Genomic DNA, 20049 nt, shown 5'->3' with positions numbered 1-20049 from the left:
ACCTAATTTCCCATTTTTGGTTCAATTGTGTTGTTAGACGGGATGCTTGACTTGCATATTTAAGGTTGGTGTCTTTGGCGAGCCACATGGAAATAATGTCACTGTAAATTTTTAGCGAGTGAAGCGGTTGAGTCACTTAATAATTTTTTAATAGATCGATATTAAAGTGATCATTCGAAAATGTTTGATATTTAATAAAGCATCATGCATGATTTTGGAATTTTTTTTTTTTTGTCAGAGAGAGAGAGAGTGAGAGTTGATCTAAGCAAGATTTGCCATAGAGGCGAGTAGCAATGTCGGTGTGACTAGATTGTGACGAGCATATGGATGTAGCGTTCCTGGCAACATGCGGTGGTGTCAAGTCAATTAGTTTACAAGACACATGTTGCCACGTGTTAAATTTTTGAGAAAGTGTTTACACAAAGTTGGGTAGTCTCAAATTTACTCGACTTTTTTCCAATTATCAAAAGAATGCTCGTGTTGTGGACATGTCGTGAGCATCTCCATAGTCTATAGTCAAGAGTTATTATACCCATATGAATTATGTGAAGATAGCTCGTATAAAATAATCAATTATCACCTTGCAACAGTCAGGGTGCAACAATGCTCATCTCCGCAGTTGCCATAAAATATGACTATAGAACATAGTCACCAATCCCACAAGTGCAAACCTGCGATTGATATCTCCAATCACATCACACGTCGGTAGGAGATAATAGTAACATAACAAATCATTGGAAAACGAGAAAGAAAAATACATATGGCTGGACAACATTTAAGGATTTATATGGCTGGACAACATTTAAGGATCGGACAGTAGGACATCTAGAATACTCTGTACCATCTTCATCCCCATTGGCCACGCCCATTTGGTCGTTTGGCCTCTCTTACGAACTCGATATGGAACTTAGCTGAAAAACAGGAGAGGTATTCCCCATGGGAAACTGAGCCATTCAATAATGTTGGACCTCTTCTGCATTCCACTCCATTTTTAAAAAAAAACCCTGGAATTGTCTCGAGCTTGAATGGTATACATACACACATCGCACACCGTACCGTCCTTATACCTAACTAATCAATAATTAATCACCTAATACGTTCAACTAATCACAATGATGAATTGATAATGATGGCAGCTACATCGGCAATCGATGGCCCAAGAGAGGACCTATGGCATTCACATGTTACAAAGTGGTCAACTCGTGAGGCCAAAATCGACCCCATTCATGTATATGATAATTGTAGTACCATTGGCTATAATTGGATCCGCGTCTATATATGTGGATCACCCTCGACCATTGGCTTCAATGACTATGATTGGGGAATCCCTTTTGCTTTCATTCACTAGCATAATTGTCCCACTTGGAGAAATTATTAATTTTGGAAGGATATACAAAGAGGGCACTCTTCTCTAGCTTTTTTGATGATATCAAATATCAAAGTATAGTATGATATTGGTCACAGAACTTAGTGGCGAGCCACATAAAGGAATCAATCTCCACTATCTTGCACTGGAATATAAGTAAACACTAGGCTCCACTTTTCATGATTTTTTCCTCCCAATTCCAATGCATTTTCAAGGAAAACTTACGAAGGAACATATCTTCCCACTACAATAATATCGTCAAGATATTACATAAGGTATAAAGAATATAGTGACCCCCCCCCCAAAAAAAAAAAAAAGAAGAAGAAATTATTATGAGCCCTGTGGGAAGAGACCTAGATCATTCTTTTGACTCCCATTGCAAATTAGATGATTAATTAATTGAAAAGCATTCACGTTGTGTCGTTCAAGGAAATAATAAAACAAAATTTGCAGGAACAAGCTGCCTGCGATCTCACCGGCAAATTTGACTACCAGATTCACCAACTCCTGTTCCAGTGTCGCGCAGCAGCTAATCAGACAAAGGTGAAATGGCAGTGGTAGTCCTTTTGTTCGTGCCCAGAATTCGAGACCGTTCATGTACTTTTTTTTTATGCGACAATTGTGCATGTACTTCTTAGAAAAGGTGTCATTGATCTCCCCTCAATCGGTCCGGGATTTTGCTAGTGTGGATTAATGTCGTTAAATATTTTTTAGTCTGGTTTTTTATCCTTTTTTCCAAACGTCGACTCTCTTTTTTACTTGGATTTCTTCTTCTTCTTCTTCTTCTTCAAAATCTTCAGACCCTACCAATGACCTTTCCATCTCATGGCCATGGCCACGAGCTTGAAGCGCTCTAGAAGCCATGGCGGCTGCAAGCTTCGAAGTCAGATCTGGACATAGTGGCCACAAGCTCCAAGCTCAAATGACATTAGCTGCGGGCTTCGAGCCGAGCAGCTATGGTGGCAAAGCGAGTCAACATTTAAAAAGTGCTCCATGTTCCAATTGTCCGCATGAGCATTCCAATTGTTCATATCAGCAGAAATCGGCCGAGAAAATGAGCGACATAACAAAACATCGAATGTCGACTCTTTCTAATAAATACGGGTACGGTTTTGGAAAGTACAGTTCGAATTTCAGACAAGAGCATTGGGACTATTTCTGCCATTTTACCTTAGACAAATTATCAAATGATAAATCAGTCCTTCTTGCTTAATTTCTTACAGAAATCATCGGGATCGATTTAAGTGCCGATCCATAATCCCCCCCAAGAAAGAGACACTAACCTTCATCAGGGATCCTTGACACTTGTATACGCAATCTTGTTCCTTTCTGAAGCCAGCCAGATCATCCCAACAACTTTTGGGAAAAAAAAAATGACAACTCTTCCGAGATTTCTCGTGTGTAAGTAAACAACCTATTAACATATCTCCGATCAATTGTCAGTCTATGTAAGCCATGTGAGGGGTTGGGTTTATGCCATTCACATATTAAATGTCGAAACGGACAACTTCTTGTCCGAGCACGACTCGGTGGGGGACTACAGACGCTGCTACTAAATGGAAGATCTTGACCTCTTATGGCTACAGAGCGAGGCAAGTAGCAACCATCGGGAATATTTATAAAAAAGAAGAAGAAAAGGACATTGTCTGGCGTCCTTTTCTTTCGTTTCAATGCGTTGGGGAGTTTTATATGCACAAGCGGTCGAAATTCGGAACTCGCGTTCTGTTCATGGATGGCGGCTCGGGGAGGCAGCAAGATCAGGTCCGGTATTCTTGTAGCTCGCATTGTGACATTCTAGTTTCTTCTCAAAGCCCCTTCTTACTAAACAAATGAGGGCGTGGGGCCTTTCTGATTAGGTTGGTCGTAGGACATGATTTAGAAAGTAGCCATCTTCAACATTCTTCCCCCTTCGATGCATTATACGGACCGTCCGATTGTACCAGGATTCGCAGAATGTCTGAATGGAAGAGGTTTTAATTAAGTTCTGAAGAGGAGAGGATGGTACGGACGACGGTGGAGTAGGAGGAAACATGTCGTCGTCACTGAAGATTTCGCAAGGCAGGTTCATGAACTAGTCATGTTCATCACGATATGTCCATCTTCGGAAACGCTGACGCTATGCCAAGTTTGGTGATTGCGCTGAAATCTAAGGAGAAAACATCTCTTAAAAAATTAGAAGTATTTTGCTTCAGGGATTCCTTTCTTAGATGCTTGGAACTTCACATTTAGTAGATAATATTGATTTTTATTTCATAGTACTAATGACATACTCTCTTAATATCGAAATAAACCTTTATGAATATATGGTAATCTCTAATATTAGGATAAGATACTCATGTTGCAACTTCACACCCTCAAACTTAGGGAAAATTGTCAAAAAGTTTTAAACCTATTGCATTTGTGCTAATTTAATTATAAACATTTTAATAATGCCGATTCAGTCATTCTAGCTAATTTTGATTAAATACTGTTGACGAGGATGCCAGCAAAAATGAGTTCTTGCCTGTCGTGGCGAGAGTCGCAAGCCCTCATCCATATTTGAGTGAGGATTGTGAGCCCTCACTTGCCTCTAAGCAAAGGCCGCAAGTCGTCTTTAGATGTGACAAGGGTTGCAGCCCTCACCTAGCTATGAGTAAGGGCGGCAACCTTCGCCAACAGCCTTTGAGTGCTCGCACGCCCTCTTCCGTAGCTAGGCAAGGTCACCAAGCCTCATCTGGTGGCCCCCTGCGAACCTTAACAATAAAAGAAAGAAAAGAAAAGAATTAATAAAAAAACCTAGAAAATTTGAAAAAGAGTAAAGTTCTAAAGAAATTTACACATTAGTATTGGCAGTTTCACATATTACAGCCGGTGTCTATGTTATTAATTTTTAGCCAAATTTGATCAGATGGACCGTATCAACAAACAATCAAAATGATTAGGACTAAATTAGCAAGAATTTAATATGTTTGTGACTTTTTTGGTAATTTTTTAATAAATAATTAGGGATGCAAATCCATTATATCCTACTTTGGTCTTATATGCTCTCTCTATCATGCCATCATGACACATTTCAATTTGGAACGAAAATCTCACTTATTGGGATTTTCTCTAATTCCACTAAGTAAGGGCCTGTTTGGCAACGTGCCAAACAGTGCCAGATTCTGATTTTTTGTTCCCATAATCAGTTTGGGACGAGAATCGCGTTTGGTAAATTTTTTGTTCCCGGGAACGATTTTGGACAAGATTTGAGAATAAAAAAAATTTGATTCTACGTCCGAGAATCGAAAAGAATCAAAACATAAAACCCTTGGTTGCCATCCGTCATCGCCCGCCGCCGTCCGCCACCGCCCGCCACCGCCCGCCGCCCGCCGGTCGCTGGTTCGCCGCCGTCGCCGGAGGCTCGCTGTGCCAGGCCGGGCGAGGTCCGGCGAGCTCGCGGAGGCAAGCCCGGCCGGCGAGGCCGGCCTCGCCAGATCTGGCGAGGCGAGCCTCGCTCGGCAACCGGGCGAGGCTCGGCCTCACCGAATCGAGCGAGGTCGAGCCTCGCCGGTGGTGGGCGAGCCTCGCCCGGTGCCATGGGTGAGGCTAGCTCGGCCACCTGGGCGAGGCTCGCCCAACCCCGCCGGTGGCCAAGCCGGGGCCTCGCCGGGCCGGGCGAGGCCGAGCCTCGGCGGGCCGGGCGAGCCTCGCTCAACCGCCGGCAAGGCTCGGGCCGACGAGGTCGACCTCGCCGAGGTCGGCGGCGACGCTCCGTGAGCGCCGCCCTCGCTCCTGGCCGTCGCCGGTCCGGCGACCGGCCAAATGAAGAAGAAGAAGAAGAAGAATAGAAAAAAAGGGAAAAAAAGAAAAAAAAAAAGAGGAAAAAAGAAAAGAAAAAGTAAAAAAAATAAAGAAATTATTTAAAATTTATTTTAAAATCAAAAGAAATTAATTTGGAATGTAATCAATTAATACGGTACCAAACGCAATTCTATTCCGTAATCAAAAATTTTAAACGAGTTACCAAACGCGCTTTTTTACTCGGAATCGGTTTTGGGAAAGGAATAAAAATAATCATTTCTAGTCGAATCGGCTCCCTGGGAACAGAATCGTTACCAAACGCGCCTAAGATTCTCTTAATGTGTATATAACAAAAACAAAATAAAGGAAATTATAAACTCAAAGAAATCCACGAAACATGCATGACAATACAAAAATTATGATTCCCACTTACTATCATCAATTGAGCAAACATGATTATGAGCTTCAATTGAGCGGCCATGACCTCGAGCTTTGTGATTCGTATGGCTATTGTGACCATGACTGTGACAAGCTTAGAGCTTGAGCTTGCAACTACTAGGGGTGAGTGCGGTTCCTAGGGAGAACCGAGAACCAGAGAATGGGATCAGTGGGTCCGATTCAGTTCCCGGTTCTAGAGAGGCCAGTTCCAATTCCCAGTTCCTAGTTCTGGTTCCTAAACCTAAAATCCCTAAATAATTTGAACTTTGTAGGCTTCAATCGTTATCCTCCTCCACCCAACTGAACCCTTGTCCCCCGACTGAGACTCCCCCATGCCCTATCCTTGAATCCCTCAATGACACCCTCCCTCGACGCCACTCGCCTAGCCTCCCCTGACGCCGCTCGCCTCCCTACTTGCCACCCTCGATGACGCCCCATTGCTTTGTTAGAAAAAGCACCGCCTCTCTCTCTCTTTGTCCTGGAACTCTCTAGATCTCTCTCTTTTTACTCGTCTAGATTTCTCTCTCTCTCCAGATAATTCCTCAGCTGCAATTGTTGACAAATGACCAACAACTTGTAATAAAATAATAAGAGAAGGAGTGTGGAAGGCGGTTCATTGACCGACCTTACACCCTATAAATAGGGGCTCTCGCCTCTTGTGTGTGTACGTGTATGTAGTGGTGTGGAGTGCGTGTGTGAGGTGTGTGGGTGTGTGTAGGGGTCATGAGAGTGTGTTGAGTAGAGTGTGCTATGTATGCATGTGAGTGTGAGAGGAGTTGTTTAGAATTGTAAGAGTGTTGAATGTGGTGTAAGGAAATATTGTAATAATTAAATTCATATTTCGTGAATTATATTTATATCATGTTTTCGCGAGGTTCAACAAGTGGTATCAGAGCAGGTTGTCGGAAACTGTGCGAAGACAGTGGTTGGGGACCATTGTAAGTGAGCGGGCGGTTAGGGATCACCGAGCCAAGGAGTGGAGTACGCAGGAGTTCTGCCAGTGCACAATTCGAGATTGTGAAGTCGGTTGGTCTGGGACCAGGCTTGCTTAGTATGGTGTGGGGCATTTACTCAAGTCACGATGGCGGATTTCTCGAGTTTGGTGAACGGCATGGAGGAGCTCAACAACTTCAATTATAATAATTGGAGTACCCGCATGCAATATTACTTGCTAGGTCAAGATTTGTGGGATATCATTGGCGGGAGCAACACCACACCACCCATAGATGATAACAGATTAAGAAAATAGAACATAAAATCAAGTAAGGCTCTTTACGTTCTTGCCATGACTGTTGAAGATGAATTATTGCAGCACATAAAGAGTGCAAAGACCCCGAAGGAGGCCTGGGATAACTTGGTGACATTGTTTGTGAGGACAAACGATGCCAAGTTACAATGCCTGGAGAACGAGCTCCTCTCAATCTTGCAACAAAGTATGAAGGTAAGTCAATACTTTTCTAAAGTTAAATCTATTTGTGAAGAAATTTCAAAATTAGATCCTTAGAATGTCATTTCTAAGACAAGAATGAGAAGGGGTCTTGAGAGTGTGTTGAGTTGAGTGTGCTATGTATGCATGTGAGTGTGAGAGGAGTTGTGTAGAACTGTAAGAGTGTTGAATGTGGGGTAAGGAAATATTGTAATAGTTAAATTCATATTTTGTGAATTATATTTGTATCATGTTTCCGCAAGGTTCAACATGCTTCATCTTCTTCTCCTCCGCAACATTCGATTCGACTCTGTCGCAATGCGTTCTCTTTTGTGTGGCGTGCATGTTGTGTCTTCTGTGCTTTCACACGGGTTTTTGATTTCTCTTTCTCGTTTTGTTTCTAGTGAAGTGCATAATTCAAGCTTCAAGGACTCAAGGAGCTTCTCTCAGCCGCCTTTTGTGCTAGTAATCTCTGCAACCCCCTCTCTTCGTTGTTTAACGAAGTGCGTCTAGATTCAGCGTCGCTTTTTTAAGCGCCCTGTGCATTTTGTTCAGAAGAGAGGAGTCTGAAGCTGGGATTGCATCACAATGTTAATTGACTGGACTATGAGATGATATTTTAGAAGCTTTAAACATTAGATTGATGATTTGCCAATTAGTAGAAGGCGTAACAGCAGTGTGCATGTAGGATTATAGTGAAAACATAAGAGGAATAGGGACAAACTAAGTTGTGAAAATGAATGAACTGCTGAACATCTTCTATTTGGCATCTGTTGCTTGTCGGTTTAGATGAGGAAGCTGGATAGCAAACTTGGATTTGGTTTTCTTGAATTGCTTATAAGAGATGACTGGAGTGTCTTACTTTATCTCTCTTATGCTGGAGGCTGAAATAATTGGTGTTGATTAGTAAAATATTTTCACGGAATCTACCTTATAGTTTTTGAAGTTATAGATATAAATTTGTCATGAGTGCTAGACCAAAATTCTTGTTTACGTAATTGTCTTGAAAAAGAAAAAGAGAAGTTTTGCACATGTTTGTTCGTGGTGTGTCAATTTAAAAATTCATGTCTCAAAATATTCAAGAGATCATGTCGTATTGGAATTTGAAATTTTGGAGCATATATCTTTCTTTTCCTCCAAGTTCACTAGCATTTTCATTTTCCTTAGAAGATATGAGTTTTTTCCTAAATCCAGCTTTGATCCTTCTGCTTAATTGCTGGTAATGTTAGCTACGTCAGGCCTCCGTGATTTCTTTATTTCTGAGAAAAACTATTTTGTTATATTCTTTCCAATTCTTCACATGAATTCACGTCCACGTGATTTTTTTATCAACAAGCCATTGAGGAAATATATAGTTTGACCATATGTTCTACTCATCTTTATCGCGGTTGATATTTTTTTTTCTTTGACTCTTCTTGTAGTTTTTTGTGTATAAAGGAGCTAATACTGGGCACTCTCTTTATAGACGTTCGATTGTAGAAGTTCTAGTAATTGTAAGTATTCATATTTAGCATGTACAGTACAAAGAGTAACAATGAACTAAACTATCAATATCATTATATGAGTTGGATTGAAATAAATGGGTTCATTGTGGTTTTTCATTTCTAATTTGCTCTTTATTTTGAAATTTCTAACTATATTCTATTATTGTTGTATAGTGTAAAGTTAATATATTAAGATAACACATCAATCGAGGTGAAGGGATGTGAGGAGATGACTCCGATCACGGAATTGGAATTTTCAGTTGATCAAATTTTGGAACAAATTTTCATGCTTTTACCCGCAATTTTGATGCTCTTGTTTTTATGGTCTAGTTGGCTCTATGGTGCTATAAACTCCCTGATACAAAGTTCCAAAACAAAATTCATGGTCTAGTGAATTTTGTTCATGCAGATTTTTGCTCCATTTCCTCTCTTTTATCTAGTTGAATTCCTTGTCAAGAATTCATTTTCCTCTGTTGACAGTTTTCTTCATTTTGTGCTATCTTTGATGAATAACAAGCTTATTCGTTACTGTTGCGTTCATTTCCCTTTTTTGAAACTAAAAATGAACATAAAAAAAAAAAAACTATTGGAACCTAGAATCGACCCTAAAACTTATGATGGGGTAGATTATAGGTTCTTAGTTCCAACAGGTAGGTTCTTGATTCCAAAAATTTCAAAAATGAGGAATTTATACTTGATGGTAGGTTCCAAGTTCCAGGCAGAACCTATAAGGAACCTGGAACTACTCACCCCTAGCAGCTATGATAGATCTTACTTCTTCCTCTCAATTTTGTTTTCTCTTGTTCTCTCTAATGTGGCGTATATTTGGTGTCACAAAATAATAATGAGCGAATCATATCATTGTAAGTGTATTTTGGCGTTTGTGTCATTCAATTTAGGCTCGTGCTAGCTTGACTTTTCTATCCGGACAAGCTCTTGAGACCAAAGTTCTTTTATTTCATTGAAAATGAGACATTTCTAAGAAATGTCTTTTTGGAATTTTTTTTTTTAGAAAATGATAATAATCTCTGTTTTTTACTGTAAATGGAAAATGAATTGAATTTTTTTTTCATTACTTTGTAGGGAAAACATAGAATTTCCTAAATAGGCATATATTATTTGAGCACTAGTAACTTATACATGGTAGCCTAAGGTCTTGGATTTGGCCTTGATGGACCTCGAGTGAGGTGTCAAGGACTCAGGCCTGGCCTTAATGGATTCGAGTGAAGGGGATCAAGGCATGCTTCAAGGTCTTGATCTCAACCTCTATGGACTCAAGCACAATTGTTAGGGAATCATGCTTGGGCATTGAGGTCCTAGCCCAACCTCGATGGACCTCGGTGATAGCTCTAGGGCCTTGAGATTGGCCTTGATTGAGCCATTGGGGGAAAGGGGGGGTGCTGATGTCCTGGACTCAATCTCAATGGATCTGAGGACCCAAGCATGGGCATTGAGGTTCCTGGATCGAGCATTAGGGACTTGGGCAGGGATGCCATCTTAGGCCTTACTTCAATGGACCTTGGGCTAGGCGCTGAGGACTTGAGCACTAGCACCAGGGTCACAATCTTGACCTTAGTGGACCCGTCTCAAGTGTGAGGTGTTAGGTCAGCACCTTGTGGACCTAAGACCAGCCTCAATGGACCTAAGGCCGGGTTAGAGATTCAAGCATAGGCATCAAAGTCTTGAGCTTAGGCTCTGCAAACTCAAGGCGAGGTGTCGAGGACTCGAGCAACAATACTAGAATCCTAGGCCTAGCCACAAGCGCTAATATCCCGAGCCCAACTTCTGCAGAGCGGGGCCTAGTTTCTTTGTGATTTGGGCTTGGCCTTGATGGACCCCGACGGACCCAACCTTGGCCCGAGGCAAGTGCCAAGGGCTTGAAAACTAGCATTGGGATTTTCATACAAAAACATAGTGTCTAATCCAATCGTTGAAATTTAGTTACATTTAAAAATGATTATTAATTATTGAAGAGAAAATTATTTTCATGAATTTAAGCATAGATTTTTAGTTGATTAAGAAAACAACATTTTCCATTGATTCATTTTCTTTAGCGATTTAAATGTCGAAAAATAAAAAATATTTTGTGCAAAATAAATGGAGCCGAAAACTCAAAGCTTTCCTTGAGACATGGAATCAAAGGATTTTAATGGAGGAATCTTGATCTTAGCTCTTCGAAAGGTACCTTTCCAAGATATCTACAGCCAAATTTGATGAAGGAAAACAGACCAATTTTTTTTTCTTTTAAACTAAAAAAAAACCACTGTTGAGAGAACCCAGCATGGATCACGAGTTCAGATACAAAGCCTGGCAATTACGCAAAGTTGCCTGCAGAATTCCTGTTCGTAATGTCTAATTTCTGCTCCAAAAGACATCCCTGCACAATGAGGATCGAGATTTGGCCCCGTCTTTTCCTCATGCGAAGAAGTTTCTTTTATGTCTTCCTTTGCTTTGTCACTGCAGGGACCGCGGATGAAGTCCATAATGCAGCGAAAGAATCACGAGCCACAGGTCTGCTAGTGCTATGGAAAGGTAAGATAGAGAGAGTGACGTAAAAGTTTCACGCTATATTAATTTAATTCTAAACTTTTTAATTATGCTAATTTGATCTTCCTGACTAATTTTAATTAAATATTACCGATATTGACAATTTTTAATTAGATTTAATATTTTTTAAAGTCTTTAAAATTTAATTTTTTTTAAATTTTTTTTTCTTCCTTTTACTAGTGAGGAGCCATCGGCCATGGTCGAGCAAGCTGGCCTTGCCCAGGCAAAGATCACGATTGCGCCCCACAGGCAAGGGCAAGCACCAGCAAGAGCTCTCCTTACCCATGCAAGGCCCGACGAGAGTCAACTGACAACAAAATCTAGGGGTGATCGGGTAGGGTTTAGACTTAGATCCTGTACCTAACTCTGTTATAACCGGTTCCTCTTTTCTGGACTCTATACCCGACCTTGTTTGTATTGGACTCGCACCCAACCTGCCCTATTTTTTCGATCTGGTTCTAGGGTCAACCCTATTTTCATTGGAACTTATTTTGCAACCTCTCGATATCCTATATGACTTCGAATTTTATATTAATATGTGAAAGAATAACGTAATCCTCATAATTTGTATTGAAACATTGAAATACTTGTAATAAATAAATATATGAACTTTTTGACCAAACGAAAAATTAAGAATCCACAAGGCTAATTATAATAAATAAAATCATAAGTCAAAGAATTAGCAATAAATATGGATTTAATATTAGTCTTATTCCCACAACTACTGTATGAAACTACTCATTTATGCAAACATAACTCCTCCTATAAAAGAGAAATTAAGCGAGCCAATCCATATGATATACAAGAATTTGGTGGCGACGAACACCATTCGTCCATCGGATGGTGCGAGAGGGAGCCGGCGAGGGAGAGAAGCAAGTGAGGAAGAGGAATGACCGTGCGTGTTTGAGAGAGCCAAAAGGAAAAACGTCATGTGATTACGGGAGTAATAATATAAATCAGAGGAAAAAAAGGATTTTGGACCTCTACTTACAAAATCGATTTGGAAACTGATTCCAAAACCGGTCCAGAAATCGGTTTTCGGGTGGGTAATCACTTGGAACCTATTCCCAAACCAAAACTGGTCCAGAAATCGGTTTTCGGGTGGGTAATCACTTGGAACCTATTCCCAAACCAATTTAAACTGGTTCCGAATTTTGGGAACCGATTTCAATGGGAACCAATTTCCGACCCTATTTTCCGAATGGACCGGTCTAGGAACTGGGTATACACAATCAGTTTGCACACCCCTAACCAAATCTAGCGAGGCCCAACCCTCGCTTGTGGTGGAGGGAGAGTGACAAGCCTAGCGGCAACCCTTGTCTAGGCAAGGCCAGCCTGCGTGTCCATGGCTAGCCATCGCCTGTGGCTATGGCTTGTGATTGGTCACTAGTAAAAGGAAGAAGAAAAGTAGAAAGAAAAAAATTAAAAAAAATTAAAATATTATTAAAAATTATCTACATCCTAATCCAAATCCATGTAGGCTAGTGGACATCCACATAGCAATATTCGACTAATGACTAAAACTAACCAAAATGACTAAATTGACATTAAATCAAATTGTTTATAACTAAATTGACATAATTATGCCAATTAAAATGTTTAGGGCTAAATTTGTACCAATATAATAGGTTTTGAAATTTTTTTACGCTTCTCCCAGGTTATAAGTGTCCATGAACCGGTTCTCCCAGGTTATAAGCGTCCATGAACCGGAACAAGCCCGGAATATAACTTAATTGATACTGGAAGAGAAAAGAAAAGAAGCTCAATTTTCATGAAGACAATTTACAATTAAAAGATTGTAGGAGGTAGGCTACTTACAATGTAAAGATCAAAGCAAAATACGAGTAGAAACAAGAATAATAGGCGACAAAATAGAAACTAAATTTACTAATGCGATCGCATATAGCACACAGTGACACAGACAATCTGAAAGGCAAGCACTTCAGTCTATAAAATATGCTGCTCAATCTGGTATCTTATATGCTCAGAGAGAGAGAGAGAGAGAGATCACAGAGGGCAACCTGCTTTGACATGAAGCAGGTGCACGACTTGATCAAGACATACATTCAAAATCTCCGCAGGTGAAGTCTCAAACCGACGGGAAGAATTTGTTGAGATTGAACGGCAGCACGTAGAACTCTTCGCTTCTCGTGTCTGTCTTGAACGAACGGAATCGATCCCACCAGTGCATGCCCCTGTCTCTTCTCGTGGTACTATCCTTGCTGCGGTGAAGCGTGATGTCCAGGAAGTATGCCAACAATCCGGCGACGAACGCGTTGGACGAGAAAGGCACATTGATCATATCGTTGAACTGCCAAATTCAAGACCCTTATCAGCACCCACACCCATGGTAAAATAAACAAACAACCAGGATTAGCTATATACCCATCTTGCTCCTGTATGGACCGGACCATAGCCATTCACCACTGTGTACTCATTGAAGTACTGAGGTATGGACAAGCCCATAAAGATGGAGAACCCGAGCACGAACTTTATCCTGAAGCTGTTCAGATTACAGAATTGAAGCAAGCTAAGACCGGCAGAACCTGCTCAAGCATCATAGAGAGGGAAAAGTTAACCATACTCCAAAGGCACCACAAAACCTACTTTCTATAGCTCACGGAACATACCAACATAGGCAAAGAAAAGACAGTACAAAGCTGCGATAATTGGTGCTGGGATCGAAGCAAAGACGGCTCCAAATTTTCCTGGATGAACGTCAGTTTGTCACTAATATGCAGGAGATGAGACACTGTATGAATTGGGAATTGTCACATTAGTCTCTTACCAAGAATAGAAAAGAATATCATGAAACCCGCTGATATTTGCACGACCCTTCGGCTGCCGACACGTGTCAGGGCTAACAAGCCGGCATTCTCACTACACAAATCAGTTGCGGTAATGGAAGTCAGAGAAAATGAGGCTGCCAAGAGGTGATGATATACTCTGCAACTGCTAATGATGAAATGACATGACCAAAGAAATCTTACACAGTTACAGACGATCCGATTCCTGTCCCAAAAATCCCAGATAACAAAATGCCTACTCCCTTCAATCAGGAGAACAGCGTTGTAAGGCAATTGTACAATCGCAACCATTAATTATAGAATTGAGGCATGTAAATAGTTTATCCGCCCAAGTCAATAAATATGGTTTGTCTGAAAATGTATATTCAGGGACACCGGCAATAGGGGAGGAGGTTTTGAATTGCTGTCCCACAGAAAAATCTTACTGGAGAAAAATGAAGTTTTCCCGAGATGAAAATGAAAGAATGTAGGAATTGTACCTGCCAACCAACACCTCGGCTAAGAATTGAAGGTGGCAATGGAGTAGCACTTGCATACCTCGACGCCGCAATGAATGTACCAGTTGACTGTTTGATAATATAGAAGAATCAGTTGGAGCCTGATCAATCCTAATGATGCGAACTAGCACAATAAGCCATAGGATGTCTAGATTCTATGATTAACCACAACTCTTGTTTGATGAGAGAGTGAATATCAAATTCTACTTTTGACAAGACTTAATTTTGAGAAATATTTGACCAGCCTCGTATGGCAATAATCCTATATCCACGAACAACAGAAGCAAAATATGGTCGGAAGAACTTGGCTATGATCCAAAAAGAGCAATGATAGCTCACTTTCATCAAATAGAAGGATTCACAAGAAGATTGCCAGACCAGAGCGAATCTTAAGTGATTTTGCTTATCTCTGTTAGCATAGAAGGGTTATAGAAGGGTTAAATATTCCCAACAATTGACAACAATTGACAACAAATGATTGGTTGACGCATTTCTATGTTACATTTTGCAACAAAATAAAGTTGAGATGAGATACGAGCCTCCACAAGAGCAACGAAGGAAGCAAACATCATTGCAAATGATTCTCCTGCATCGAATGTGGGAGCTCCCCATTGGAAAGGATATGGAACTCGTATCCTGCATGAACATTGCCAAGGAACAGACTAATCAAAAAGTCAGTCGACTTTCTTAATTTATTGCTTCTGCAGAATACGCTCCTAATGGACGATATCTCGCAGCGTTACAATCCCTTGCGAGTTGCAGCTTGCCATAACCTCAGTAAAGGATTATCTCTCTAGTTGGAATGGAGTGGTGGACTTACCATGGTGCAGCACCGATTATTCCAGCACGGTCAGTACGGCAACTTTGTTGAGTTTTGAGTGCCTTGTGCTTATATGCTCCGCCCACGGTGAGAAGATGAGCATATATCCACACAATAATCACCGAAAAAATAACAGCAAAGCGATCAAACACGTGCCTCTCTCCACGTGTTAGATGAGGTATATACTGCAAACAGCACACGTTCAAATAATCGCTGGAGGAGAATTAAGCACAAACAGAAAAGCAATCTAGGAAAGAGCACGTAAGTGATGACAATAATAACCTGGGAAAAGATCACTAGAAGGATAATTTGAGGCAGCCCAATCTCCACACATTTTGCAAGCTAAACAGGTAAACACGCAGTTAATGGCACGAGCAAATTAAAGAGCCATTCCGATGTTCAACTGAGTGAATCACCAAAATGAATCACCTACCACGGGGAAACCCAACTCGTACAGCCCAAATCCAGAAAGAGCGACTAAAGGGACAGCAGCTAGTGGACTCAAGAATCTGAAAGCAATGCACAAAAACAAAAGAGCAGTCATTTTACCGTGAGAATTGCTTGCACAAGAGGAATGGAACAATTATTATGTCTTGTGGTTGCATGTTAATTAAGCAATGCTGCTAAGAATCAGCTATTATAGTATTTCTATAAGTAATTGTCGCAAAGCAGCCAGTTCATTTAAGCCTGAGAAGCACAAACCTGTAACTGATGAGGACAACATTTGATTTTGGAAGCTTATTATATATTTGAACACATGACGAAGTTCTATGCTTGCAAGTCACATGCAAATGCAACCACTCTTCCGAACCTCTCTCTAGAAAATATGGTCTAAATGGCACTCTGATCTGTTTAACGAGAGACATTTTCTATGTTCAATCCAAAAAAGAAAGTTACTGCTGACCTCACAACATTTCTCCACAGGCCACTAAAGCCAATGACAATTTGGAGAGTTGATGCAACAATGAGAGCACCCTGGATACCTCGCATTATTTTCTCGAATCTCTGTATTTTAAAAAATCTGGTGCTTCAGTCAACATTTGAGTTACTTATGTTAGGGGCAAAAAAAAAAGTTGATGGGGCCTCGGGAACAACCTCTTGAGGATCCACTATGTCACTGTATCGGCCAGCCAATATAATCGAGATGGTCGTCGGCACGAACGTATACGATGCCCCTATAACAGCAGGCAAACGGGTCCCGAACAGAGTCTGGAATAAGGTGCTCAAACCAGCTACAAACAGGATTGTCTGAATCATCTTGGCCTTTTGTTCCTGGAGAGAGAATAACATTGTCTTTCAGGTCAGAATGATCGCTTTCCTTAATTAAGAGAAAGATGAAACAGAGGATTTTCATGAATAGTTGCAAGTAAAAGCCTACATTGCCTCCTCCCATTTGAGGAACTAAAGAAGTCGGAATGAGGACTGTCGTGCCAAGCATCACTAAGTAATGCTGGAATCCAAGAAGTATAGCTTCAGCTGCAGCACAAAAGCAATTCATACAATAATTCAGATCAATGCTAAAACCCACTTAAGATTTTTACAAAAGTTTGAACATCGTTCAGCTCCGATTGATTACAACCATTCAAGCACTAAACTTTATATTAAAATCAAATAAAAATCAATGTAACAGGAGACTTGCTCTGATATGGAGAACAACAAAACAGAAAGCAAATTCAGATGAAGGCTAAACTCACGCCAAGGAGGGGGGCTGGTGATGCAATAGGAGATGTTGGGAAGCTGATCCCTCACTGGATGGGGCTGCAGCTCCTCCTGTTTCGGCGGTGGCGCCTGTCCTCCACCTGGTGGCATTCTTAGTGTCTCTGTTTTCTTTCTTCTCCTTCTCCTTCTCCTTCTCCTTCTCTAAACCAGAAAAATAGGTTGACGGATCCTCAGACTCTTTGCCCGAATCTCCAAACTAAGATCTCCTATCCCAAAAAATCTACCAAAACCCAAAGCAAATAAAAAGAAATATGGTAAAAAACAGATGACTCAATCCCCAAGAAAAGAAAATTCACCAACCTTCACACGCCCACACACAGAGACACACAACCTGGTGAGTAAATCTCAAGCAAGAATGTCACTTTACTCAGCCGGAATGAAACCACCGGCAAAAAAGGGAACCGCAAGATTAGCAACGCTCTAGAAAGAGAGGGAACATCACACTCTGCTCTTCTCTTCTCTTCTTGGCTGTATAAAGTTACACTCCCATAAAACAACGGAAATTTAGGACAAAAAAGAAAGAAAGAAACCCCACTTGAGGACCAAGAGAAATCACTAAAGAGGGTGTGACGATGGCGATGAGGGGCAAAAGCAAAAGGAGGGAAAAGGAGCGTCCCTCTCTCACTCAAAGGCCAAAGCTAAAGCAAAGAGACCCAAATGAGAGAGGAGGGAATCTCTTATAGTTCCATCTTGCGAGCTTTCTAATGGCGTATTTAATACGTGGGCGGGGCTCGCTTTTTCTCTCTCGAGCGCAAAAGCATCTCCAGTGTCTAGTTTCTCTTAGCTTCGATGCATTACCAGCTTCCAGAGCCAGCTTCGTAGAACCAACGTCAGAACACTTTAATTTTACCGAAATCATATGGCTTCCAGTTCAAATACTTAGCCGCCGAGGAAATGCCTTTTGCATGCTCCCTCTCTCTCTCTCTCTCTCTCTCTCGTCCTCGTCAATTACCGCAAGTGACTTTAAGCCAGTCGGTGGTTAAACCCTTTTTTTTCTTGGAGTTGGAAAAAGATGCCGCTTCGTTCGATTTTCTTGAAGAGTCAGGCAAAGATAAAAAACAAAGAGAGAACTGTATGCCACTTTCTTTCTCTTTTTCCTTTTGCCAGAGCCAAACTTTAATGTCAGGACACCGTTTACGGACAATCCAGCTCGCCTCGGCGTGTCAAATCCACGACAGGGATTGAGCGACGCTTGGTGGTGAACTACGCGTACGAGCGGACACGTTCCTAGGCTAGAGAGAGAGAGAGAGGTGACTGTTTTTCCGCTTGTTCAGAGGAGGAAGTGAAGAAAATGCTGGGCAGGCAGCATATCTCAGGATATGCCGAGACTGATCAAGATCAAATCCGTCAGGAATCACCAGAAAACTCCGCCGTAGTCAAAGCGACTGCTCTGCTCTCACCTGACGTAAATGCCACCTTGAGCATGCCCCTGCTGCTTAAAAGACACCTCGCTCGTAATTCGTGCACAACAACAGAGCTACTTGGGCATGCATCTTTCCCATCCACCATGGACGGAAGGAGGGATTCTTCCCAAAGATCTCACGATCGTACCATTGTTATCATCTTCGATTACCTCTCGACTGCTCGGGTTTTGATGCTCCTAGGATTTTGCAGGAACGTGTCTAATATTAGAGGGGCATTCTGGATTTTGCAGAGAGACCAAATTCAGATTCTCCTCGTAGAGATGGCATTGAGATGGATGGCGAAGATTGATTGAATGTAAAACTACGCAAGCCCTCTCTAAGGAAATGATCCCAAGTGTATGATGAACGTCCCTGGAAAAGTCTGTGCTGGCTTCTCTTTGGCCACGTGGACTCCACTTGGAGTTGTACACAAGCAATCCTAGACATTGAATGATACTAACTATTTAGCATTTTAGGTGCTTCTTGGATACGCTTGTATTTATTTAAATTTATAAACCAATAAAATCATAAAAAAAATAAAATTAGTCTATTTAGATATTAATTGATTGAAGTAATGTTTGGTTTTGCTTATGGTGTGTTGTGTCACAGAAAATTCGAGATTTGAAAAAAAATTTCTAAAAAAATAATTGATTGTATTGCTTAGAAAAATTGGTTAACGAAAAATATTATCATTATCGATAGTAATTTATCGCTGACTATTTTTTGGGTAATGAAAATATCTTTCGTTCATTTATTTTTGTAAGCGATGCAAATAAGTATTTTTAGAAAATACTTTTCTAATTTTGAGTTTTCCATGAAATAAAACACACCCTTAATGATAAATGTTTACTTTGACATCAATTTTTTAAACAATATTTGTCATGTCTTATTGTTAATTATATCTTTATATTATTTTATTCCTCCATAATACTTTACGGTCATAAACTGTATATTTGAATCGACTAATTATACACACACAATCAACTAATTAAATAAACAAAAGAAACGTTTTTTAATATTAATACTTAGATATAGAAAAAGTGCGACAATGACTCATCATGTTCATATTTAAAGGATAGGGTAAAGAGGGGAAAATCAAAGAAACTACTACAATAGATGTGAATTTTATTGCAAAGCATCTTAGCGCCTGCTTTAAATTCTTATTCCTTAGGGTGATCAACTTATCGCTTACAAGACGAGCTTTGTATTAAAAAGGATGAAACTTTGAGATAACTTTTTTCAAGTGATGTTGAAGATAGTTTTAAGGAGCCTCAATCAATAGAAGAGATTTGTGTCATTATTGCGTCGAAATTCTCTCCATTAGTCTAAAATTCTACATAGGCAAAATCACTCTTTAATAATAGAAAACCAAAAATTTCTACTTTCGAGAAATAAATTATGCAGAATTTTTATTTGGCATAAATCGATCCTCTCTGCACCCATCCAAATAGTATTTTTCATGTGAAAAAACTATTCTTTTACTTTTAAAAATAAAATAAACCATCAATATAAACGTAACCAAACCGCATCTTACTTTTTGTCAACCAATTTGCCGGTCCAATTGTTGCTCATGTTCTATGTAAAGTATATTCCTTTAATTTAGGGATTAATGAAATGATATAAATTTGATTCTCTTCTTCTTCTTCTTCTCGTTTTTTTTTTTTTTTTTTTTTTTGCTTTTGTCTTTTGTCTTTTGAGCAAGTTACTTCATGATGAGCCTGGATAAGGGGAACTTTAGTACAAAAATATGAGAGAGGCCAGTGGGCAGAGTTGTGTGCAC

General features: G+C 40.4%; 1 protein-coding gene across 5 annotated transcripts; it reads right to left on the bottom strand.

The window, feature by feature from the left end:
* Positions 1 to 232: 232 nt before the first annotated feature.
* Positions 233 to 17549, bottom strand: LOC104432918 (nucleobase-ascorbate transporter 7). Of its 5 annotated transcripts, XR_005548759.1 has the most exons (16): positions 17167 to 17548; positions 16842 to 17007; positions 16526 to 16623; positions 16243 to 16419; positions 16052 to 16152; positions 15581 to 15656; positions 15430 to 15489; positions 15148 to 15332; positions 14867 to 14963; positions 14310 to 14396; positions 14014 to 14072; positions 13812 to 13903; positions 13654 to 13731; positions 13409 to 13569; positions 13014 to 13334; positions 233 to 250 (listed from the first exon to the last, which is right to left on the bottom strand). XR_005548759.1 is itself a non-coding variant. In XM_039307863.1 (15 exons), exons 2-15 carry the CDS (start codon positions 16954 to 16956, stop codon positions 13113 to 13115), a joined length of 1608 nt encoding a protein of 535 aa, XP_039163797.1. In that variant the 5' UTR covers positions 16957 to 17086; positions 17167 to 17549; the 3' UTR covers positions 12884 to 13112. The 5 variants fall into 5 exon arrangements, 4 of the variants coding, with proteins under 4 accessions (XP_039163797.1, XP_039163799.1, XP_039163798.1 ...); XM_039307863.1 differs by lacking the exon at positions 233 to 250 and having other exon boundaries at positions 12884 to 13334; positions 16842 to 17086; positions 17167 to 17549; XM_039307865.1 differs by lacking the exon at positions 233 to 250 and having other exon boundaries at positions 12884 to 13334; positions 16842 to 16989; positions 17167 to 17549.
* Between the last annotated feature and the right edge of the window lie 2500 nt (positions 17550 to 20049).

This window comes from Eucalyptus grandis, chromosome 2 (assembly GCF_016545825.1).
Source record: "Eucalyptus grandis isolate ANBG69807.140 chromosome 2, ASM1654582v1, whole genome shotgun sequence".
NCBI classification, from domain to species: Eukaryota; Viridiplantae; Streptophyta; class Magnoliopsida; order Myrtales; family Myrtaceae; genus Eucalyptus; species Eucalyptus grandis.
The sequence above is the reverse complement of the archived record's forward strand: the minus strand, read 5'-3'. Positions and strand labels throughout refer to the sequence as shown.

Bases quoted from the DNA above. Each gene is read 5' to 3' on its own strand.
- LOC104432918 (XM_039307863.1), bottom strand. From the start codon at position 16,956: ATGCCACCAGGTGGAGGACAGGCGCCACCGCCGAAACAGGAGGAGCTG. The intron at 14,397-14,866 runs GCTCGTATCTCA...ATTATCAAACAG, and splicing joins CCTTCGTTGCTCTTGTGGAG to TCAACTGGTACATTCATTGC. The intron at 13,335-13,408 runs GTATATAGCTAA...TGAATTTGGCAG, and splicing joins TCCATACAGGAGCAAGATGG to TTCAACGATATGATCAATGT.